A 26,354-nucleotide genomic window follows, 5' to 3' on the forward strand; every position below is an offset into this window, starting at 1 on the left:
TGTCATCATTTTTGAGGAAAAACATTTACAGAACTTTCTTACGCTGTATTTTCCATAATAAGCATGACTACTTTGCCTATGATATCATTGGGTTTGTAATATAAGTAAAACTATAAGTCTGCGTGACTAATACGTTCAAATTGGCTGATAATTCTGTGAATATGATGTTAAAAAAACGGAGTTCCTAATTTTAAGAGACCTTGTTTCCTTGAATAAATTCTGCCTGCTATTATATTGTTTTTGTGGCTGTTCCGTCTGTTTGCTTTACTGAGGTCGCACCTAAAGTTAGTCTTGAAAATTTATTCAAAGTGAAAACACGTAGTAATTTCAAATATTCTCTGCTAAAGTTTGTGTTGTTGAAAATATGTTGCCATTCTGTTTTATTTACACTAAACTTTTATTTTCAAGTGAATGTGTTACTGTTGATCGCGGCAACTCAGAGACGCTAGTATTCAAAGGGGAGATCAATTTACTAATTACTTGAAGAACGTAAATTCGGTGACAATTCATTTGCAGTGTCGCAAACAATACAATCATAAGAGTACAATTGCAGCAGCAAACCGGTAACATGAAGAGGAATCAGCTAGTACCTTTCAAAAAAGTCCTTCTCGTACTAGAGCACGTGTGAGTCATATTTTTCTTTTAAAAATTGTGAATGGGGAATACGAAAAGAAACAAGCACAGAAGTTTCGTCGTAAAATTTGTAACGTTACAACTCTTTCATTTAAAGACTGTTATAAAAGCAGCTCAGTCTCGTTCTGATGACACCGCAAAAACTACTGTTGCTCTCATCGGGTTTGAACACAATTTAGTTGCTCCATAATGATTGATTTGTTTCATTTTTAAAGACGACAACTGAAGGTCAAGTTGGTCGTCCTCAAAATGAAACATTTAATCTCGCCATGGAGGTAATATTTTCATATATTGAAAGTAGTGATGACTGCCAGTTTACGTTAGAGGAATTAAAAAATATTTGTAAGTTGATAAAAGAACAGTTAAATTACGTTTAAAGTTAAATTATGGTAATAGAGTCATCATTACTCAGAAACAAGGACAATTCACATTTGTATGTTTTCTTAGTAATTATCATAATTACTTTTCAATCAAGCTTGGAGTGAAAAGAAAAAACCTAACGGCAAAGAAGAGCGATTGAAGGTCCTAGCAACAGCTGCGGCAGCAATTATTCGGGAAGATATTCACTTGGTTCAATCATATACTGTTTTACATGCTATGACTCGCTGTGATACAACATGAGCAATGTTTCGAAGGGGCAAAACAACAATTTTTAAATTGTTTGGAAAAGAAAATTTTATTAAAACATTATGTTTATTAAGACAATCATGTTATTACACAAGCTTTCGAAGATATCAACTCTTCACCAGAACCTCTAATCGCCACGGAATTCGCTTTCTTCAGTCTGTATATGGAGCTACAAAAAAAATACTTCCATATGCAACTTTCGTAGCTTATCTTTTGCAAGACAAAAAAAATTATTTACAAAATGTTCATTTTTATTGTGTATATTACCAGGTTCAGGTGTGGCTTGGTTATAAACTAGACCCAGAACAATGGGGTTGGAGGCATGTCAGTAATGTATTGGAATTTGGAACCAACCTACACGCTTCTTCCACCTGCACCAGAACACTTCCTTAATTCTATTTTTTGCTACTGCAAAAAGGGGGTGTAAATTAAGATGCGGCTGTAAAAAAGTAGGCTTATTTTGTTCACTAGCGTGTACCACTAGACTTGTTAAGGCCAATCGTGTTCAAATCCAAAAGAAGATTTTCACATCAACTACGAAACAGCTGATGTATCGCTTTTAGTACAATTTAAGTCAACTCAAGAAGATGAAGAGGAAGAAGAAAATAGATAGAGAGAGTGAGTAGAAGGTGGAGGGGAAGAAGAAGAAATAATTAATGACGATGATCTAAAAGTTTTGTCTGACATATCATAAAACTAACCGTTTTGCTGAAAAATTCAAAAAACCCATTTAGTGAACTTTGACCTTAAATAAAACTGTTTGCAGGCATGGGATCGATGGGGACTTTTCACAATTTCATAACAATGGTGTCCCTAACATCTATGCAAATTTTCAGCTTTCTGGGAATTTTTGCAAGGGTCAACGTCTAAATTGACCGGCCTATAAATAAGACAATAGCACAAAATTCTAAAACATTCCGGTAATACCATTTGGACCGCAACCTTTGAACTCGTCTAACCTATAGAGATGGAAAATGTCGTTGTTTAGCTGCAAACGCGTTGCGACGTTATTCTGCCAACCGATAACAGGTTGCGGCAAACGTGTTATTTTAGCAACACTGTTATCGGCTGACCGTTGCGCCTCGTCTATCCATTGCGCAACGTTGGTTCAATAACGTTTTCCAGTGGCTGTTACCTATAGAACGTTACTGAAATACCGTTACTAAAAAACATGGACCACCATTCAGTTAACGGACTTTGTTACTATTATTAAGTGTACAAAATTCGTCATTTAGCTGCTTAGTCTAGTTTACTATAATTTATTTTGAGATAATTAAAAGTATCTTTTGGTTCAATTAAGTACAAAATACAGAATCGGGTTTTTATTGTTTGAATGTAAACATTTCACAGCGCATTGTACATTTTACACTATAGATAAACATTAAAATATTCAAACTGAAAAATGAAATATTTTAGTGTATTAAATATAATGTTACACTAGGATTACTTTATAAAAGCTATAGACAAAATAATACAAACCAAATAAAACGTTTCTGTAAATATTATTATATTAAATGAACACACCCTAGGCTTTTTTTATAAAAGTAATTTATATACAAGACTAAAAGTTCTTTAAAATACATTTATCTTAAAAAATAACGTGTTTTAATTGCCCAAATTGGTATTTACACGGAAAATTGACAGTAAAATAAAACCGTTAAAATACGTGTTAGTTACACTACTAGTATGTAAATGAAGAATACATTAAATGGATACATTTACATCTAAAATATAATTATTACGAATGTGAAATACATATTTGATTATAAAATATATTGAAATAATTATAGCCTACAACTTAAGTAAGATTTTGTAAGTGTAAAGTAAAAAACGTTGGACAGTGATATTTAGCTATAAAAATGTACTGCTGTGATGTATACATTACATATTTTAAACTGATAACTTATATTAACTACAACAAATAGTAACACAAATGACGTTTTATAATTGCAAAATGTATACATAAAAAACTATTTATCACAATATAAACAAAATGGTTAACACTGCTATTTCTAATTAAATCATATAGGAACACTTTATAAATTACAAATATATACATACATAAAATATTATTGTTCAAATGTACATTACAATTACACTGTCAAATATTGTACTTTAGATTAAATGAAGATACACGAATGTATGGAGATTCAAAGACACAATTAAGCATATTTAGAAAATAAAATGGGCAATATAACCAAACTGTACACTATGGCTTCATAGAAGATTAATTGCAAGAAAATGAATTACATAATTTCATATATTTAACTTGCAGAACTTATATATAACTTAAATTTTTATGATTTCTATTTACTGTAGAAGATTTAGATTTCCATTCAAAACAGCAACTGCTCTGCTCGTTTTGAACTCAGTCTTGATCGGCGTTCTGTCAAAAAATTTCCTGCTTTAGAAAAAAGTCGTTCACATGGGACGGATGTAGCCATGACGTTAAATTTTAATTTCACCAATTTGCTCATAATAGGGTATACATGTTGATTCTCTTTCCACCAGCCCATAGGATCTTTTTTCCGTCCTAGATAGCTGTCATCTAAGTACCCGTTCAACTCGACAATTGCAGCGGAGAGGTCTTCGTACCTGAAACCAATTCCTTCATAGCAGTGAACTCCAAAAAGCTTACAACGCGTTAAAGTTAAACAAAAAGTAAATACGTGTAGTTACAAGTAAAAACCCTAATTTAATTTATTGAAAATTCTAAATTTATGAATAAAATTTTAAAGCGGTTACCTGTAGGTTTCTCCTTGGCAATTATGTTGTCAACGTCCTCCCAGACGGAAAATTTTGCGGAATCTACGTTGCCATCTTTGTTTTGAGTGTTACCAATTTCTTCATCATCTGCTGTGCAAGGTTTGCCATGTGTCTCTGTCCAGATTGCAGCTAAAAGTTCTGTACATGTTTTTTTGATCAATTGCTTTGCAGTTTCGTCTTTGAAGACAGCAAGTTTGAATCTGGGATCTAAAAGAGTAGCAAGTGCTATTGTTTTGCTGTGTTCAACATTTTCCATGCGTTTCTCGAGACCATGCAGCAGTTCATTAATAATATTTTGAATAACTGGTTGAATGGCTCCTTTTTTGCATTTTTTTACACACGGACATCAGGCCTCTTGTTAGGGGTATCACTTGGCTACCTGTCACGTAGCGTTCCCCACTAATCTGTGAAGTGACCTCCTCAAAAGGACGTAAGATTGTGCTTAGCTCTTTGCATAATCCCCACTCTTCCTCTGACAAAACAGGTAAATTTTTATTTATTAAAGCGATAGTAGTTTTTACCGCGTCCTGCAGCTCTACAAAATCTGGAAACCATATAAAATGTAGAGTTCCATCTCGTTGAAACCTCTTGAATAAGTTTTTTTTGGCTCAAGGCCCATATTTTTCTGGGATATCAACAGTTTTTTCAGTTGCATTTGTGCTCCTTTTAAAAAAAGTCACTATCAATTTTATTTTGTCAATTAACATTTTTACCAGCTTTAACGCATCCTGAAGAATCAAGTTTAAGGTATGGGCAAAACAACCAAAGTGCTTTCAATTTCAAGTCCTTTTGTACCGCCCCTTTGATGTTACTGGCATTGTCTGATACTACGACTAAAATCTTATCAAATAAATGAAATTTGTCAACAATAGTTTTGATCTCTTTTGCTAGATTAGCACTTGTGTGAGAATCAGACAATTTTAGAACATTCCAACAATATCGACTTTATTTCATAATTTTCTGAAATGTAATGGGACAGTTACACCCAAATAACTTTCAACATTTGTAGAAGTCCAGGTATCAGTGGTTAGACATACACTTTGTACTGAGTTTAACTCATTCCGAACAAAATTCAAGCATCTCTCATGTTCAGCTGGAATCATACTATTGGAAATTGTTTTTCTACTTGGCAATTTTATATGCGGGATTCAAAGCCGACACAAAGTTAACAAAACCTCTGTCTTCGACAATTGAAAATGGCTGAAAGTCAGTAATAAACAACTGTAAGAGAAGTTTATCGAGTTTTTTACGTTGAGTCTCACTCAGCTTTTTAGATTGGGGTAAAAATGATCTAATACTTGACTGGTTACCGTCACTAGAAGATGAAAAATATGCACTTAGTGGATTTGAATTGGTTAGCGCTTCTGAACTTGGTTGTTTCGGGGTTCATTACGTAAAATTGATGTAGAGCCTATTGTAGAGTTTTTAGTAGAAATTAAAGCTGTCGTAGGGCTTGGCAAGTTAGTTTGAAGTTTTATCTTTTTTTGGTAAATTTACAGTAGGATGGCGCTTTTTCAATGTGGTGTCTAAGATTAGTTATAGTTGACTTATAATTTAATACTTGCCCACATAAATCGCACTTAGCAGTTTTTATGTCAGCGTCAACCACAGTATAGTATGTCCACAAGTAACTGGTTTTTTGCTTCTTGTTACCACTCATTTTTAATATAAATTAATTACAATGTAGATATTTATAAATAATAAAAACAGTAAACACAAATTAAAACGTGTTATTTCACATAACTTAATCACTCTACAATTATTTGTCAAGAATTATTTTAAAGAAAACATTAAGAAATATAGTTATTTTAAATAAAAATTTAAACCACATATAGTTTAATAAGGCAGAGATTACACTGTATGTTGCTCTTGAACAAATTAAAACAATTGTACTGCGGGTTGTGGGAATGGGATCATAATAGAATAAAACAAAGTGAATAATCAGGTCAGGTTTTTCATGTTCCGAACAGGCACCATCCCCTCCCCCAAGCCGCAATGTCGCGTCTCCAGTATTTTGATTATTTTACTTTACTATATTATCGTTACGGGTGGTGTTGTAATAACAGATCAAGCTGCTGTTGTCATTGTCAAGCCGTAGATAGATTCCCGGCAATGAAATAATTGTCATCCTACAACTCTGTTGTTTGTCATAACACCGTTGCTCAAATAACAGGTGAAGAGTTTTCAGTCTGCCGCTATTGACTGTTACCAGCACAGGCTTACCGTTGCCGGCAACGAAACGAATGAATTCATTGTTCGTTGTCATCCTGTTATAACAGGGAGTTTCTGATAACACGTTGCGGGGATAACTGTTGCCGCGCGGCAACACTGTTATTTATCCTGTTATGTTAAATAACGCCCATCTCTACTAACCTAGATAGTTCGTCATTAGACTTCTTTATAAGCAATCTGCAACTTAATAAACAGAAACGAAACAGATACATGTGTTGAATTAATAGGTATAACTCTTATAGTGATGTATAGACAGATGAAATTATCCAGCGAAAACAAAATTTTTATTGATCTGAGGTTTTGTAATCGCCTGTTGCAAATTTCTATAAATTAAAAAAAATTAACAGTCAATAACTTAACAATAAACCAATTTGACTGTTAAGTTGTATTTTTTTACAGCTCTATAACCTTCACGAAGTTACTTTCATATCAAGTTAACCTTAATCCGAATACCACAACCTGTTTTGCCTTAGATTACATAAACAGAATTTTAATCAACCAATGATTTATATTTTCAAGACCAGTTTATTCAGTACCTGTAAATCTATCATAGTAAGTTAGTTTTCTTGTTGGAAGTAGTAACGTTTTGTCGAATATTGAATTTGTCGGTGAGTTGAGAACTGTATTTTGTTGTCCTTCCAAAATTTGGAAAGGTGTTTGTAGTTAAACAAGATGATATGATTTTTGCCTTTATATAGAGTTCTGTTTCATTACCTGAAGGGTGTTCAGCAAGGGATTGTCATTTTATATATCAGTGAAGTTAAAAGGCCAGAGTTACCAATAAAAATATCAACATTATTAACATATTCTGCTCTGCTCGTCCCCCTGAACAAAACTATACATGATTTTAGTGGGTGGGGAATAAAAAATTACTGTCTTTATAAAATGGAAATGTCATGTGGTTATATTTGTGTTCTGTGCTTCTTGTTATCAACTGCAGTATAGTACAGTAAGTGCCCACCACCATGATAAAATCATCAAATCTCTTGAAACTAAACTGTTGAACCAAATTACATTACAGATATTTAAAATTACAGTATAGTTCAACTGTTTTTATATCTAAACAGTAATAATTCAATGATGCATAACAAACTGTCTATTTATACAATTTACCTAGAACAAAACAGTGTAACATTAATTAGTTACTTTTGGCTATTATGAAGAATAAATGTGTCTCACAGCTTGTGGCAAATAACACATGCATATCACCATTTTGCTCATGGGTATTACTAAAATACATACAAATGGTTTCCCTTAGTATAAATCAATTTGAGAAAGTTTGGTTGAATTGTTTGCATTATTTTCAAATTTACTTTTATCCATATCAGTAATGAGATTCCGCTTATCAACTATCCTATCTTGCAGAAAAGGATTTTGTTGTTAGATGAATTTACAATATTTTTGTTTGCATTGTCAAGTTGCGTTTTCTAGTTAGCAGTACTGGCCGGAGGTATTTGAGATCAGACCCTGTAGAATTTGATCTTTTAGTGATAGTACCTAGAGGAATGTTTGCCACCATCAGCATGAGGAAGCATCTTGATTGAGTGTCTGTACTTGTGTCAGGCCGATATGAACATTTATTCTAGGAGGTTTAAAAGTACAAAAATGTCTTTAATGTGGGTAAAATTCACCTATTTTTCTATACATAAAAGCAGCTGAATTATACTGATATATGACAAAAAAACTACTAATCAGTTTTGAAAAAGTGATATTTTTGTGTTGTTTCGTTGTGTGTTTTTTGTTTTTATTTGTACCTTTTATTAACATGTGTTGCTCGATTACTAGATTTGAAATACATGATGGATTTAATTACATCAATTTCTAGATTTATGTCTCAGAAATGACTTAATTTATCTTATCTTTGTCCTAGAATATTTATGGAAAAAGGAAGATGGCTACTAGCACTTTGGTGAATTTAAAAGAAGGCACCATTCGAGGGAAAGTGTTAACTGCAACATCATTCTCTAAAAAGAAGTATTTTGCATTTCAGGGAATCCCATATGCTCAACCACCTGTTGGTAATTTACGATTTAGAGTAAGTATTACTTTTATATTATCAGTGCAAGTATATAATGTGGTAATGTATCAAATATTAAACAATACCTAATGTACCACTAAACATTATTGTATTGTCTGCCAGGATCCTCAGCCTCCTATTCCATGGCAAGGAATAAAAGACACAGTGAGAGAATCCCCGCCTTGTCCACAGAAACATATTTTGCTGCAAGACACTGTGGGCAATGAGGACAACTGCTTGGGACTCAACGTCTACACTCCCGATGTAAGTGATGGCTAGTTAATAAAAAATATGCGGAAATTTACATAGACAAATTCATGTTTTTGGTTTGTTTTTTACCATACCATATACAATACTTTATCATTCCTTAAAGTTTTTCAGAATAACAACACATTGAAAAAAATGTTCAAAATACATACACAGTATAAATTCAATACTCCCATACTTTGGAATAATGTCTAGCGGAATGAGTTGGTAGGTCTGTCAGCTAAAATACGTATTGTTCTTTTTAAATTTTAAATACTTCTAGAGTTACATGTGAGTTACCTTACGTCAGAATTCTATACTTCTGTAAAGAAAATAATATTTACAATATACTATTAATTGAAATTTTTGGTTGTTAGAGATCTTATTATTCATAATAAAAAGCAAGCAAGATGTGTTAAGTTTCTATATTCAATTTCCAATGTGCTTTTTTAAAACCTCCAAAAATTAATTTTTTTATACTAATTGTTATTAATGTATTATAATTCTTATGCATACGATTAGTATTATAATATAAAAGTCTGATGATATGTAAAAAAATTTGATAAGAACAACCAAAGAAGTGTAGGCTGCTTATTAAAGTCTCCCCTATAAATTTGTATCAACATATATCACAAGTGGAATTTTTCTTACATTATAAAAATTTTGATGCATCAATGGAGTCTTGCCTGGTAACTGAGTCATTAGCATCTCAGCTTTAAAAACAAACTCGGAGACCAGGATATAAATCTCAATTTGGATATGGCTTTGTTTGCATTGTAACAATTAATTATAGGCATAGATTGAAGTTATGGGTTTAATAGTTATGAGCTAGAGCTTCACATTGTCTGCAAGGGACAAATACGAGTACATATCTTTTTATCTCTTCAACCACGAAGATAAAAATGTTCATGTTTTAACATTACGATTCAATGTTGTTTTCTCTGTTCTCTGTTAAAAATGTTTAAAACCACTAATTTATTCCTCATTTTCATAGTTTCCGAATTAAATCTCATAAACAGCACAGTCAAACATTGTTGGTAAGTTACAGAACACCCCAGAAGTGCTCTAGGACCCATCCAAGCCATTCAGTACCTAATTAGTACATTGGGGAGAGAAAAGAGAGTCATTGAGACAGTATTTTCTATTATTTTTATAAAAGAAAACACACAATTATCCAATAGTTTTAATTTTTTTACACAAGGCCTTTCCACATCAAAGATGCCATCGTCAGGTGTGAATCAACAATTTTAAATAGTATAAATATTTGACCGAATCTAAATTCATCATTCGTCTAAAATATAACTAATTCTTTTTTATCTAAACTTTTATACATATATTAATATTGATTTTATTTTACTTTTAATTATACAAATCTTGTATTAAGCTTTATTCACCTTATAATTGTAAAATTTATACTATTTTAAATTGTTGATTCACACCTGACAATGTCATCTTCGATGTTGAAAGGCCTCGTATGTAAAGAATTAAAATTATTGGATAATTGTGAGTTTTCTTTTATAAAAATAATAGAAAATAGTTTTTTCAAATAAGTAGAGCTCCTCCTTCAATTAATTGAGAGAGTAATTTCTCAGGAGGGGAGGATAAAAAAATTATAGATGTACAATTTGGTTTTCCTCAGGGTTCTGTCCTAAGTTCTTTTCTGTAACTCATAGTGGTGTATTATTTGCCAAATATGCTACCTGTACCTTCACTGATGGTACTACTTTCTTAATATCTGACAATGATCTAGATCATCTTAAAACTAAACTTTTAAGAATTGATAAAATAGCACAAATTTGGTTTATTGTTAAGCATTTAACATTAAACAGTAACAAAACAAAGCAGATTATTTTGAACCTCAGTAATATGGAAAATAACTGATCTTCAAATTTATAGAAATTTACTTGGATACAAAATTAACCTGGACTCCACATGTAAATGAAGCAAATCGCTGTCAAGAGTTTTGCATTTATTATATAAAATTAAACCCCTAAATCAAACAAAGTTAAGAACTACAGTCTTTTCCATTGTCATTTAACATATAATATAATGTTGTAGGGACTTTCCGCTCATGTCTCAGAAATGCTTGTGAAACAGAAAAAGGCCCTGTGGAGCACTGCAGACCTCTGTTCAACCAATATAATAAACTAACTTTCTAATTTACACATGCAAACAGTTTTCAATCATACAAAATTAAATTTGTTTACTTTTATATCTAGAAAAGATATTCACAGCCACAATACTAGATTAAAATATAATTTAAATAGACCAGACTTTAAAAACCATTCTGAGTCATAATTATAATTCCTTAAAATTTTAATAAGCTTCCTCAATCAGCAAGGCTAGTCTGAAAAAGTAGAACTAAAAAAGTTTTGTATTACTGACTTGATGAAAATCTAATAACACAATAAGGTAAATTTTAGAGGATGATATCTAAATAAAATTTTAATCTGTATCGGTATAGGTTAGTGTAAGAAAAATTAGGTATTAATGTTAGACTTAGGAAACATGTATTTGTGGTTTTTTAGATTTTTATATTTAATTTGATCCATTCAGGAAGCTTATTTGTGTATATGACAGCTCAATGGCTGATATGTTTTTCAATTACTGATGGTTTTCAGTGAGTTTGTTTGAGACTTCTACCTCGATAGAGAGGCAAATGGAGGGGGAAATGCCATTTATTTGGTAGAAAGATATTTGTAGTTTAATACCTTCATGAGGGAAGATGTTAAAAGTGTCATGTTCGTATCTCCAAAAGATCCTAAGTTTGAATTGGATTAAATTTAGGGCTTTTTGTTCAAATTATTCCTTACAATTAGTGGTGAAAATGGGTGATAGAGGAGATCTAATTGATATTCCCTCATTTAGACATTCAAAATAAACACATATAGTGCATAAAACAGTTCTACGATCACAAGGATCTAAAGTTTAGTTCTCTCGTTTAATGTTTCATCTTCTTTTAACATATTGCATATTAGAGAAACTGATGCTTTAGTGAACAGATTTTCAATATCAAAGCCAACTAAACAAGATTCCACAAAACTTGTCTTGTATTGAATCACTTTATAAAATCTCTCATATATCTCATACAATGGGTGTAAAACGTGGCATTTGTTTAACATTTCTTTTTTGACCTTGAAGGGAGTTCACAAACTATGTAGAACACAAAATGCTCATTATTAAGACATGTTAATTTGTATTTCTATTAACAAATATAATGATATTGAATATTGAAAAATACTTAAATTGCAAATTATTTTTAATTTTCTTTATTTAAGAGAGAATTGTTGAATGCAGTTGTACCTTAAAGTGAATACAAGAGTTAGCCTATGAGAGCTAAGTAACGAATGAAGACTCTAACCGATGTGGTTCAGTTCTCCGCAGCCAAGCCGGTGATGGTCTGGATCCACGGAGGAGGGTTCACGTTTGGCAGTGGACACACAGACCTGCATGATCCCGAGTATTGGATGGAACAAGATGTTGTCATTGTTACCTGCAACTACAGAGTCGGCGCTTTGGGTCAGTTTGTTACTCTTTCAATCATTATACTGTGGGTCTGCTATGTTTCAAAAATTAAGGCATAGAGTAAGATACACACATATGCATTGTCCTTTTGTTTTATATTAACTGGTATTACTATTAATAAGTTTTCTTTTATCTTTGGTATTTTAAAGGATTTGAATAGAATGTGATTGTTGAGTTTAGCTCCAGTTCACCTTCCTGTTAGTGCAGCATCTGGGATCTAATGGTGTCACAGACTTGACTTCTAGAATCTGGAGTGTTCTTCAGATGACACATAAAACTACAAAATATAGAGTAATCTAGGTGAAGAAGTATTATCATTGTTTCATTAGGTGCGCAATTGATGAGATAATGAAAGTTTCTCTTCATCTAAATTACACTAAATATTGTAATCTAGGTATCTATTATGTCAAAACAGTTTAAAGAAGACTTTTAAGCTTCTTCATCGCAGACGTTTTTTGGATCTATTTAGACAAACATGACTCCATATTCCAGGAGTCAAGTCTGTGACAATGTCAGATTCAAGATGCTTCACTAAGAGGAAGGTGTACTGATGCTAAACTCAACATTCAAATTGAATCAACTCTTCTCACCATAGCTACGTTGAATACTTTTGTACTACCATAGCTTCTGTATGGATTTAAAAATTGATAAACTTTGTTTATAAGAAGACTTTAATTATATGCTAGCTATTAAATCATCGCCTTGCCATATCTTTATTTTGCTGTGGGAAGATTGCCATTCCAGTTTCTATTACTATATCTATAGGTATTTTCTATAGGTACTATATCTATAGGTAACAACTCCATTCAGCATTGTTTCCTCCAATTCCTTTTTATGAGAGAAATGGTGATAGATTTTAGATTTGTTATGGTAGAAGTAGATTTAACAAATTTTTTTGTTCTGAAACTCACATTTACTGACTAATTTGTTGCTTTCTGCTTTATTATAAGATTCTTCATTTTACTATTACAATTATTTATTGATTGGTGGTTGCAAATATTTGTAAACATCTATAAAATGAAATCTGACAACTCTAACAAAAGAAATATTAGTTTACTCATTCTGTAAATTACCCCTGAACTATTATTACTTATAGTGGTTTTTTTATTGCCTTTTGTTTTCAGTTCTGTTTTGTTTTAAAAACTAAAACTAGGCTTTGACATAACACTGTGACATGACCACCTAGTGGTTAATGATTTAAATGAGCTGAAGTTCATAGTAGAGTAAACGTTATTATATGGATTTCAAGTACAACAAAACACTCAAGACACATCACACATAAACACATAGATAAAAAGGTTTACCTTGAAAACTATCTTCTAGGTCAACTGATTAAAAAAACACAAAAGTAAAAATGTTTTACATAATTAGAAATTTTCTATTACACTACAATCTTTCTCAACCAGAAGAGAGTATTCTAGTTGTCTGTTCACTTTGGGTTGCAGAATCACTGTGGGAAACACGAAGCATGGATACCAAATAACTTTTTTCTAGACACATCACTGTATAACTGTTGACATTGTATGAGTACTATATTATGTATCTATGGAAACTGTTAGCCTGCTGAAGGGAGTGGAGGGGGGAGGTACTTATTTTAGGTTTAGGTTAGAAGGATTTGTTGATTTTGTTACCCATTGGCATGCTAATTCCCATTTTCTTAATTGTGAAGGATTGCAGTTTTTTGGCAATGATTTTACTATGTGGATTTAAAACAGTTACTGAATTCTGTGATGTTGTGGCTTGCAGCATGTTGGGTACTGGTTTGTCTTTGGAGCCTACTTTGACGCTTGTCTTTGTCCATTAATTCTTGTTATTAGACTATTGGTTGTGAGGCTTATATATTTTTCAGAAAAATGTTGACATTGTAGTACATAAATAATATTTTCTGTACAGCAGGTGTTGTGTCCTTTTATTTTAAAAGCTCGTTTGTTGATGAACATGTAAAGGTGTCAGTGGTTTGGTTTATAGGACAAGTTTTGAGTTTTTGGTTATGAACCTAGGATTGTATAGGAATTTTTTCACTAGATTTTAGAATTAAAAAGTAGATTTTTCACCTCAGGGGTTGTTTGAAAGTGGTAGTGTGAGCAGATGTTAGGACATTTTTTCTGAGAAGAGGCCTGTAAAATTTTGAACTATCTTTTAATGTGGAATTTAGTGGTGTAGGCCTTGGTTAAATGTTGTTTTGAGAGACAAGAACTTATCATATTTGGTTTTAGGTGGGAGTCTGTTGTTGGACTGAGCAAGGCCGATATGGTTTCAGACTAAATTCTGTTGTACAAAAGCTTCAGTGATGGTGCTGTTGAAAGTGTTCAATTCATTTTCAGGGGAACATATGCGCTGTCCTCTTATAGCTTAATGGCTAAATGAGATGGATCTTTTGTTGTTGTTAAGGTGGCAACTGTTGAAGTGAAGGTATTGTAGGTGGTTTCAACATTTCAAACCAACAATGGTGTTGCATTGGGTATATTCAACATGATTTATTCAAGTAAATGAAGACTGTGTATGTGCAGGGTTTCTATCACTAGGAACTTCAGATGTGCCTGGCAATGCAGGGCTGAAGGATCAGGTGATGGTGTTGCGTTGGGTCCAACGCAATATTGCCCAGTTCGGAGGTGACCCTGGTAATGTGACCTTGTTTGGTGAGAGTGCTGGAGGAGCTTCGGTCCACTACCACCTTCTATCCCCGATGTCCAAAGGTGAGGTGGCTGCCTACCTGTTTTAACTCTATATAGCAATAAAGTTTATAATATTTTACGCTCCATAGAATATAAGAGGAAACTGGCCAAAGTAGAGAACCTAGAATAAAAACTGTTGGGAAGGTCTATGTAACTGATAACAGCGAGTTTAATTGGCGGACATGGTAACACTACTTATTTAGAACAAAAGTTAAAATAAGCGAAAATGAAGAGGCTACACTGAAACTTTGAGAAGCAAATTTTGAAATGTCTAAGTTATAGTAAACATTGGGTAATTATTGGAAATTAAAATATAGCTTAGTGGAAGAAGCTCTCAAAACTTTTGGGCAAATAAACTAAAAATAATTGTTGACTATTGTGTATGTATTTGTTTTGGATGATGTTGAAAGCTTAGTTAGAAGTACAATAAATGGTGAGAACGATGAACTTGTTGATGATCAGTTCCAAATCTAAAGGTCTCTGGTTACAGGTCTGTTTCATCGTGCCATCATTATGAGCGGGAGCAGCCTGAATAGTTGGGCTTTCAGCAGTGAGGCTGTGGAGAAGTCTCGCCTCTTGGGGGAGAAGATGGGCTGTACCTCCCAGGATCCTCAGGAGGTACTCCAGTACCTGCAAACTGTTCCTGCCTTCGACCTTGTGAAGGCTCAGTACAAGGTGGTCACAGCCCAGGTCTGTTAACTTTTAAACTTTAACCTTAGATTGATGATTTGGGCCTATTATCAGCGGTGAAGAAGCTCACAATGAACCCTATATCATTTTGACATCAGAGACAACTAGATACAAAATATAGTGTAATCTAGGTGATGAGATATTCTCTTTTTCTCAGGTGCACAATTGAATGCACTGTCATATTTTAGACACAATCCCAAAGCATGATGAGCAATCCTGTAGGGAGGCTGTCGTATTTGGTTGATGTCGTGTTTGACCAAAACAAGATTTGAGGAATGAGCTGGTGCGTTGTTGTGGTGCAGGATCCAGTCACGGCTTGTCCACAGTTCAGGTCGTTTCCTTTGCACTGCATCTCGTAGCCGCCTGAGGACCTCAAGATAATACTCCTTATTCACTGTCTGGCCTCTTGGAGCATATTCGTAATGAACAACGCCATCCTGGTCAAAAAAACTGTCAGCATTGTCTTGACATTGCTTCGACTTTGTCTTGCTTTTTTCTGCCGTTGCTCTTTGCGAGTTTTCCACTGTGAATATTGAGCCTTTGTTTCAGGGTCGTAGCCATAAACCATCATCTCATCACCAGTAATAACTTTTTTAAATAGTCTTGGGTCACTTTTTATCAAATCCAGATTGTCCTGTGCGATTTCCAAGTCGACAGTTCTTTTGGTCTTCTGTCAGCAGCCGAGGAACAAATTTTGCCGAAACACGGTTAATTTTTAAATCTTTGTGTAAAATGTTACAAACTGACGATTTTGGTATTCCTAAATCTTCTTCCAGCTCTCGGACAGTCAATCGACGGTTTTCATTAATTGCTGCACAAACACCTTCAACATTTTCAGTGTTTCTGGCCGTTGAAGGCCTGCCAGATCGGTCATCACTCTCCACTCATACCACTCTTTTATTTGTGTATCGCCCATAGACACATCACCATAAACTTTCCACATCATAGTAATCATCTCTGATGCTGAATGGCCAAGTTTTTGCCAAAATTTAATGCAAATGCACTGCTCAACACGTTCACTAATATTAAAATGCGATGCACACACACGGCAGTACTGTAGGGAACAGAGCGCTGTGACTCACTGAGTGACCGGATCATATTCAATGCCTAATATGGGAAGGATTAGGCTCGCCCCTACCCTCCAATAACTGGTTCGAGCCGGTCGGTTACGCCGCGGCCGCCTACTGGTCGGCGGTCGGATACTTTTTGGACATACCTCGTATATATCAGGTAAGGAATAGCTGGTTACTACTTCTTTCCACTGAGTACAAGTGCTAGTATTAAAAAATTCAAGCCATGTTTCGCAAACTCTTCCCTAAATAGAGGTGAATCCCTTTACAATCTTTATGTGAATTGTAAAGTAACAAGTAACATTCTGGAAAATCAATATTATTTATTAGCAAACGCATGTACTCATGGTGTGGCATGCTCATGCCTGTTTTTAATCTGTATCAAAGTTGACAAATGAAGAACGTTGCACCACATAAAATATTGTACACTGATGATTAAAGGTTTGAATTTGAATTTAACAAAGTACGACAGCTATCCAAAAAGTAGATTACGTTTTGATATAAACAAAAAACAAATTCCAAGAAAAAAACTATTTTATTATATTTAAAGATGACTCTAAAATACTATTTTTTAACATAATCACCATAAACATTTAGACAATTATTATAGCGGTTAACTAGTTTTAAAATTCCATTGTTATAAAATTTTGCTTTGAAACTTAAACCAGGTAGTCACGCAAGCCAGGTCTTCATTGCTGGAAACATTTGATAGCCACTGGGTGTAAGGTCCAGACTGTAAGGCAAATTTGGAAACACCTGCCACTTAAAAGCATCCAGGACTTCTCGAGTTTGATTTACCATGTGTGGTCATGTGTTGTAGGGCAAAAACAAAGTTTTTTTAACTTAATTTCCCTCTGCACTTGTTTTGAATTACTGTTCTTAACGTTTGCAGTTTTCACAATACCTCACATATTTTATCCACATTCAAATCAATCAATAACTCAACAATAACGAAATCAACATGAATAACTATTTTCATGTCCTAAAACACAGTTGCCATAATATTCTGTACCGACAATGTTTGCACACATTTCCTTGGTTTTTGGGAGAGTGTGTGCCCCTACTCCGTAGACTGTAATCTGGTTTCGCAATACAATACAATCTTTATTCATGTATTTTACCCAAATCTCATCTCCTGTAATGATTCGACTGAACAGCAAGTCACCATCAGTGTCCAAACATTTCGATGAAACAGCCATGCACTGATTTTTAGGGGTTTTTGATAAGATTTTCAGAACCTATTTTACACAAAATTTATAGTAACCTAACTTTTGTGTAATAATCTTGTGTAACAAACTCCTTGAAATTTGAGAAAAACTAAGTGAGAGTTCTGTCATTGTGAATCTGCGGTCTTCTGTAATCTTTTCATGAACTTTAGAGACAAATTTAATGGTCACAATGCTTGTAGGTATAATATTCATAATAACTTTATTATTTCACATTTATTCAAAGTTTTTTTATCATTGTTCAATAATCTCTTGTGTAATTTGAACTATTTTAATTTTATTTTAACTGTAGAATGTGGTAGGTATTACACCAATTATTATACAATCTGTCATCAAAAGTTCTTTTGCAATTTGCATAATGACTAACCACTAGTTAAGAAGTCAGCAAGAACCCAGATAAAACAATAACATTAAGATTGTGTACAGGACAAGCAAGATATTCGAGTGTTTCCGTTCACCCCCAGTGTAGAAACGCAGGAGGGGGAAGGTGAGAGGTTCCTGACAGACCACCCCCGTTCTCTACTACAGAAGGGTCAGGTGGCTCCTGTGCCTCTTATAGTTGGAGTCACCGACAAGGAAGGCATGCTAGTCTTGAATGGTATGATCATCATAAGTAGTGTATTTCGTTACTAGTACCAAAAGTGGGTTTTCCTGCTATGCAATCTTGTTATCTATGTGTGTCATTATTATTTGCATCACACTACAACAGCTGATATTTATTCATCCAATAAATACTGGAACATTGTGTGGCTAGCATATTGTGTTCTGTGACTCAATCAGCTGTCAAAAATATTGCATATCTTTACTATTGTCTCACTTTACTTCTAATGGGGACAAAAGATTACTCCTTCTTTAGAGAAAGTAAAGTACTACTTTAAGTAGCAGGTTTCTTGTTTTAAAAAGTCATTTATTTGAATTAAATCAAATATTTGTAACGAATAAAAATGTAAGAATATATTTAGGATCAAATCAGCCAACTACTTGTCTAAATTTTGCTATGGATTTTTGTTGCTCTTTATATTACTGTTATTAATTATTTATTATTGTTGCAGATATTCCTCATTCAGATGATTACTTCAAAGTGTTGAACAACAATTTTTCCCGAATAGTCCCTGGAAATCTTGACCTTCCTACGAATGGTGCAGAGATGATCCGGCAATTCTTCTTTGGAGACAAACCTATGAACTGGGACATTGTGCCTCAGTATCTGGATGTTAGTGAATTTTATCGTATTTCAGGCTAAGTGAATCTACTTAAAGATAATATATACCAGTTGTATTGATCACATTATCTTTGAAGAATTTTGTGCTGAAAGGTGAGCCTAAGTACTATGTTACTCTAAAACCGTTAAATATAATTAGGCCTACCATTTTTATTTATTTTTTTTCTTAAATCTGATAGTATCAAGTTAAAGACAGAAACACATAAAAAATCCAATAAAATGTGATAGAGCATTATTTTTTATTACACAAAATGCTAGACTTGCATTGAGCAATGGATGCAGTGTTGTGTGAAATGCAAAAAATTGAATTACTTTTAAGGATTATAACTATCAAAGCCATAAATCAGTCTATTCAATCGTAATAATTCACCCTCCATTTCCCTGCTTAAAATTACTGACAGCTAGTATATGGTAGACCTGCTTCAAACAGTAATGTCTTATTCGAGAGAACAATTTGTAATCATATGATTTCATAAATTAAAAAGAAATAAGTATGCAATTCTTCCTTGAAAAAATACTTGTTAGGTTATGGTAAAATTTCTATTATTGTATGAAGGTACTTTTAAAGAAAGGATCAATCGGACATCGGAGTCTGTACAGGCTCTAATGTGGCTCCGGTCAAGGTCAGTCCCCACTATACCACTATTATATTTCAAGTCTTTGTTGGCTTTTTTTGTAGCATAGTGAATCAATAAACCTGCTGATCATGTGCGTAAACATGTAGGCTTTGTAAAGATGAAAGGACAAATTATCATGATGGAGTGATCTGATCAGTCTACTGTTATGAGTGAAGATTTAAAACAAATTTCTGTAAAAATGTAGTTTGCCAAAATAGGCATTTTATTTTTGAAAAACTTTGCCAGAAATTTCCACAAGTTCCAAGATCTGCAGTGTATCAAATTTCAACTGTCACGGAAAATAGCTGGTGGAGGCTGTTTTCTAACTGCATCATTCTGGTTCACTATAACCTCACGCCTAACATTGTCGTAAGAACAAAGATGCAACTGATCATCGTTCAATGGAAATGAAAATTTCTAGAATATTCATGAAACATTATCAGATATCATCTTTTTCAAAAATGAGAAATTGGGAAAACGATTGGAAGGTGGTGTCATTTAGAAACGTTTACTAAGTTGTGTAATGGTCAGGGGCCAAAGTTCCTCAATGAGAGGATAAAAAAGCTGGTGTTAAGGGATAATAAATGTTTAAATATTAATGATTACTATGTTGAAAAATACAATTTTTTTTGTTTTTTAAACAATTTACATCAGTAGCGTTGCCGGAAATTTCGTTTGGGGGGGTCAGTCCGAAAATTTGGGTCCGAAACCGGGGGATCCGGGGGACGTATTGTATATTTGCCAATGAGTTCACTGGTCAAAGGTAAATACCAAAAATATGGAGCTTTAGTAACTACGCCTTATAGAAAGTGAAAAGATGTAATAGGCAAATTCAACTCTCACAGCAACTCTAGTACCACAAATTTTCTTGTATAGCTACAGAAACTTTACGAAGTTCGATTCTGGCCGACTAGAAGGCACCAAAGTGATGTTGGATTCACTGGATAAGAAAGAAAAAAAACAAAACAGAGCTTCACTCAAGTGTATAATTGACACAACTATATTCTGTGGAGAAAATGAAATACCCCTTCGGGGACATTGGGCCACTGACGGCCAAAAACCCTTTAGAAAAGGAGGGCAGTTTTCGAGTGTTGCTCGGGTACAGATCAAACTAACGGTCGGAAAATGCACCGGATAAACTCGACTAATTAGAAGTTCGTCTACTTTGGATTTCACTGATTGAGGTATTTATGAATAAGTTATAAATGACGATTTTTTTTGTATCATTACACTGTAGAGGAGTACATAGGCTAATTATCGGGAAAAAATCAGTTTCGGTCGGAAATAAAATACACCTGAAAAACTCTAATGATTAGAACTTCAACTACTTCAGACCTCAGTTATTGAGCTAAACGTGGTATGTTTGATTGAGTTAGGACGACGATTTTTGTTATCATTAAACTGTACTCAACTACCTATATAATTATCGAGAAAAAAATCACTTTCGGTCGGTAAATACCAAAGAAAAGCTCTCTACAGATTCAAGTTTTGATGATTTTGGATTTCACTGGTTGAGTGGTTGAGGTAAAGTGGTACTTATAATTATGTTAGGACATTGATTTTATGTCTTAAAATTTCGGGGGGGAGGGGGGTCCGGACGCTACACCACTGATTTACATTATTGAATGAAGTTTCTCTTGCAATATTACAAAATGGTTCCTGACAAATGACTCTTGCATAAATATTTAAGCTTGTGTTGTACAGCTTAAGTGTAATTCTACACACAATTAGTATGAAAAAACTTCTAAATCAATTGTAATATAATGTTCTATTTCAGTATTATGGGGATATATTCTTCTACATCGGAGTGGACGAGATGATAAAGTTACACATGGCCTGTGGAGTGGCACCCATCTACTGCTACAACATAACCTTCGACGGTCAGCTTGGCCTCCTGTCCTGGTACCTTCCGCAGGTCTATCCCCAGTGTGACCTCAGAGGTGAGAGATTATAGTTGATTTTGTCTTACAAAGAATTAATTCTATACTAAGCCACAGATTGTTTGAATATGCAATATATGCAGGTGTGAGCCATGCTGATGATCTTGGATATATATTCAAGATGAACATCCCTGGACCACCAGAGATGAGTGTGGGATCACCAGAGGAGCAAGTGGTCAAATGTTTCACTGGCTTATGGTACCAGTTTGCTCTCAGTGGGTAAGTGTGCTTCTCTTCTCTCATAACTCACCAACTCTCAGTTATTTCTAATGTGTTATACCCATCTTCTTCCTTACTCAAGAGATCTGGCAAAAAAGGCAGATCATTTGTTTTTAAGTTTGTGCGTACTTCAGTGTTAAAAAGCACACAGCTGAACCGGGTGACATCCTCTCCCTCCTTTCCTGCTGCAGAGTCAGCTATCAACAACTGAGAATAACCTTTGGAAAAAATGTCAACCGATATTATTTAGAGGTACCTACTAACGTTCACTGTTAACTGAATAAAAATAAATTACGAGAATTGAAAAAATTCATGGATTCTTCTTCAAGACAGTGTTGAGACCCGTACTAAATTGTCAATATGACTTTGGTGAAGCAGATATTTCCGTGATAAAGCATCCACTCTCCTAATTCTCTACAATTCTTTGTATTTTCTACTGTTTCCAGTGATTTGCTTTTTTTTAGATTCTTTTCACTTCTTTTTTCATATAGCATGGTTGTGCTGTAACACTGCACTAAATGTCTCAGATTTCTAGATACTACACCACTAAAAACTTCCAAAAGAACCTGTATACCTTTAGTTAAACTCATCAAACTATTTCACTGATTACATCATTGTTTTCTTTTAATACGGTTTTGAAAAAAAACTGACAAAATATTGTTTACATTAAACAAATTTTAAATGAGTTGGCTGATAAATACTTTTTTTAATTGAAATTTTTGCAAAACTTTAAAACAACTTTAAAGAGTCAAGTACAGCAAACTCAAGAACAGCTAGATGTGTAGAATGAAGGAATAACAAGTAGACATGTGTTTAAAGGAACCCAAACGGAGGCGAAGCACAGACAGTTGTCTGGGAGCCAGTTGTAAAGGACCAGTCTGGCTGGAAAAACTACCTGGAGCTTGGCAAGGAGCCGACCATGAGACACTGCAGGCTCCTGCAGCAGAGGATGGTGTTCTGGGAGCGGGCGATGCGTCCTCACTCTGTACTGCAACAGAAACTGTGACCAATGTTAGGAAACCACGATCTTGCCAGCCAGCATCTTTGTAAAATTTATCAACATGTAAACTAGGGGCATAACCAATTCAGGTTGTGTCTGAATCACTGTGACACACTTCTAGGATAATAGTTATTCCCTTTGGAGCTAGAATCGTCCTTGATGTAATTTGTCTTGCTTTTAACAGATATCATGAACCAACCTTGTTCTCTTTTCATTTAAAATGTCTATAATATAGAGGCGAGTTAGAACTTAGTCCTCTCTTCTATTTAATTTCTAAACACCATTGTTTACAATGCTATATGTGTAGTTGTGTATAAAGATGTGGTCTGTAAGAATATATGTAGGTCTATATTTAATATTTTTTATCACGAGTATGAGAGGAGAATATTTGTCAAAAATTTCAAATTTAGAATACATATTATAAGCAATACAAATTTCAGCCTATATATTTTTTAAGTTAAACATATCTATTGTAAAACTGCATTTTATAAATAATCTAAAACATGAAAGTGGGAGGTAGATGATAAGACTATTAGTTCTTAAGATACTACCATTTCCTAGAACCTCTGCAAATTCATTAAAATTGCTTTGTATTCTTGGCTTACTTTTTCTGTTGGAAGGCCTCCAAAGGTTTAAGAATGACAAAAATTGGTTAAGTAATGATTTTATTTAAATTATACTTAAACTAAAAAAACAGTTTTTGTGATATGGAACTTGAGAATAGGAAATAAATTTTTTAAGTTTTGAATCAGATTAAAGATTAAAAAACTAAATTTCATTATCAATAATCCTGTGTATATTTAATATAATACAAATGCTTTATTACAATTATTATTTAAAAAATGTAAATTAACCTTTCTGTCGACCCAACCAGTTATACAAGGAAAGCTTTACAATATAGCCAGAACATCCAGTCAGTCAATATTCCAAGTTTACATTAGCAACATGAAACAGAGATAATGGGATTTTTTCATTTTTATTCAGAATCCCATCCTCCTTTGAAACTTAAGTAGATTGTATATCTATAATAAAAAATAATATATTCAGCACTCAAAAAGTGAGAACACCAATTTTAGTTCCATGTAACTATACGAGGACAGCTATTTCTTTTGAATTTGTTCTAAATAACAAATTGTATAGCACATAAAGTGTTTATTGATTTCTATAGTATAACAGAACTTTGTCACATGGTTCAGATACACCCTGTATACTAATCCATGACAGGAAAAGTTGTAACGTGAAAGATTATAAGCTCTCTGTGATTTACTAAAGTATAGTAGTAAGTATCTGTTCCTTCAAAGTGCATTGGTATTGCTATTTATCAGCATTGAGCTATTATTAAGTTTTACCATAATGAATAGTAATCTCTACTAATTATAAATATATTATTGGTACTTATTTTAAAATGTTTTATTCATTTATTAACTGGCATAGAGGTTTAAACTTTTAATAATACTCAAGTGTATCTCATTGTTATCTGATGTTATTTTGTTAGTTTTACATTTTTATTTTGTACAAGGTGTATGATAAAGTTGGTTTTAAAATAAATAAAAGACATATAAAATATATATATATATATATACAAATATATATATATATACAAATATATATATATATATATATATATATATATATATATTTGTATAATTTAATAACAAGAGTAATATATATTTCACACAGTATATCTTCTATAAAAGGTTGAGGTATTTTATGAATTGCATTTTATAAGTCTAACTATATTATCTATCACGTATGTCAAATTTATATTTGTAACAATAAAACTTTTTGTTATTGTTAAAAAATGTCATCAATTGAAATAATATCCATCTCTGAACAATCTTTTTTTCTCTTAGGATAAGAATCTTATAAACTGCACCCAGTCCTATAAGAACCTTTACGCTACTTCCGGAATGACAGGATATTCTGGATGGGTAAGGTTGGGGGTAGGGGCCGGCTCCTATCGAGATCCATGAGGAAGAATTTAGGGCACTAATCTCTAGTCATGTCTCCTCAAAAGGAGATGCCAGCTCTTAACCAGCCAAAACAGGCAGGGGATGGCACACCCTAATGTTGAGGCTAGCAAAAACCTCTGAGGTTAAGGGACGAACCGACCAACTCTAACAGTCATCTCCTGTAGTTGACTAGACCTATCGAATTGCCTTAGCACTCCAGAATCTCAACATTTGCGGTTAGTGATGTGCTGCTCCTGAACATCTATAAGGTTGCCCAGATTTAACTGACACATTGGTTTTTGCTGTGCCCAGTGGTAGATTCAACTGGAAGGTATAAACCAGCCAGAAGTAATCCCTGCTGGGTACTGATCAATCATTAGTTTATTGGAAAGTAATTCATTAATAATAAGGGAATAGTATGATAATTTCATCATACTATTCCCTTATGGGAGGGTTTCGGACATTTTCCATCGTTCGAGGGCCAGAATCTATCCTCTTATTCAGATATTAAAAAATCTTAAAAAGTATTCTGCAGTAAAATCACTTTCAGTTTCAGCCTTTAAGAAGAATGTTAAACCTCAAACTCTTTCGCATTATAATTTTTAATTGAGGAAGATGTGAATGTCATATAAACTGAAAAGTACATTATTATACATCAGACAAATTTTGACCAAAGGAATCAGGCAAACAACCATTAAAAAACTGCCCACAACTTATTTTCCAAACAAGACTAGTGCAGTATTACATTATTCGTATTATCCTGAGTTTATTTCACGTTACTTACCACTGGAACGAGTCAAACCAACACACAAAAAACTGAATCTGTTTTTCAGCCAAAGTTCGCGTAAAAACTCGTTCAACTTTTAAAAAATCGACCTATGCAGCCTGTCAAAACTTAACAAATATATTAAGACAGACCAGACCCATTACCCCAACATTTTGCTTTCTGAACTGTGGAGCATTAGTGTATTACAGGCGTGTCCCATAAGAGTGAAGGCATAATGTCATATTTTTCCTTGTAGATTCAGCTCTATCGGAGTTAAATATAAAGGTATATTGTGTACAGGCAATTGTAAAAGTTGGTTCCACTCTAAATGTTTGAACTGACCAGATAGCAAAATCAAAATGCTAAGTAAAATATAAATAGAAACTTGACTGTTTGTAAATTTAATAACCCTATCCCTACTCACACCAGATATTCTAAAATAAAAAAGGAAACTATTCCAGAAAAATTTCTAAATTTTGAAAACACAGAAGCCGATCTGGAAACATCCTTTAACCTGACTATTGTAGCTGGTGGTGTATTAGCAACTGAGAATAATGAGTTAAAACTAGAGCTAAATAAAGTTTCCACTAAGAACGAAGCTCTAAGGGAAGAATTGTATGCCATTAAACTAGCAAATTCCAGACAGCTTTTAGAGCTGGAAGATGAAATAATAACATCAAAAGAAAATAAACAACAAATTTTAAATGAAAAAATAATTGCCTCAAAAAGATACTGTTATGCTTGAACAAAAACCGCAAGGAGCAGGGGAAGTTCAATAATAAGTTAATCTCTCAGACTGGCAATGAAAGAACTGATAGCTAAAATTCAAAACTACAGTCTCTGAAGCCAAATTGCTCATTTGGAGTCTGCTTATGTGACAAGTATATTAATGTTGACTCGCTCACAAATGAACACACTAGGTTGAAGAGCT

At 33.5% G+C, this 26,354-nt stretch overlaps 1 protein-coding gene across 7 annotated transcripts; it reads left to right on the forward strand.

The window, feature by feature from the left end:
• Positions 1 to 1,603: 1,603 nt before the first annotated feature.
• On the forward strand, positions 1,604 to 24,507 carry LOC124357104 (esterase FE4-like). 7 transcript variants are annotated; one of them, XM_046808552.1, is made up of 11 exons: positions 1,604 to 1,878; positions 8,129 to 8,293; positions 8,399 to 8,539; positions 11,896 to 12,040; positions 14,557 to 14,742; positions 15,212 to 15,411; positions 18,134 to 18,305; positions 18,760 to 18,920; positions 21,324 to 21,486; positions 21,570 to 21,705; positions 22,525 to 24,507. In XM_046808552.1, the coding sequence occupies exons 2-11, from the start codon at positions 8,150 to 8,152 to the stop codon at positions 22,709 to 22,711; spliced, it is 1,635 nt and encodes a 544-aa protein (XP_046664508.1). In that variant the 5' UTR covers positions 1,604 to 1,878; positions 8,129 to 8,149; the 3' UTR covers positions 22,712 to 24,507. The 7 variants fall into 7 exon arrangements, with proteins under 7 accessions (XP_046664508.1, XP_046664509.1, XP_046664504.1 ...); XM_046808553.1 differs by lacking the exon at positions 1,604 to 1,878 and adding an exon at positions 6,390 to 6,485; XM_046808548.1 differs by lacking the exon at positions 1,604 to 1,878 and adding an exon at positions 6,635 to 6,810.
• The last annotated feature ends 1,847 nt before the right edge of the window (positions 24,508 to 26,354 follow it).

Source organism: Homalodisca vitripennis, chromosome 3 (assembly GCF_021130785.1).
Source record: "Homalodisca vitripennis isolate AUS2020 chromosome 3, UT_GWSS_2.1, whole genome shotgun sequence".
Lineage (NCBI taxonomy): Eukaryota > Metazoa > Arthropoda > Insecta > Hemiptera > Cicadellidae > Homalodisca > Homalodisca vitripennis.

What these genes read in the sequence shown, in the direction of transcription:
- LOC124357104 (XM_046808548.1), top strand. Translation starts at nt 6,760, where the DNA reads ATGATTTATATTTTCAAGACCAGTTTATTCAGTACCTGTAAATCTATC. An exon ending in CTACAGAGTCGGCGCTTTGG is followed by an intron (nt 12,041 to 14,556) that starts GTCAGTTTGTTA and finishes GTGTATGTGCAG; the next exon opens with GGTTTCTATCACTAGGAACT. An exon ending in TCCCCAGTGTGACCTCAGAG is followed by an intron (nt 21,487 to 21,569) that starts GTGAGAGATTAT and finishes CAATATATGCAG; the next exon opens with GTGTGAGCCATGCTGATGAT.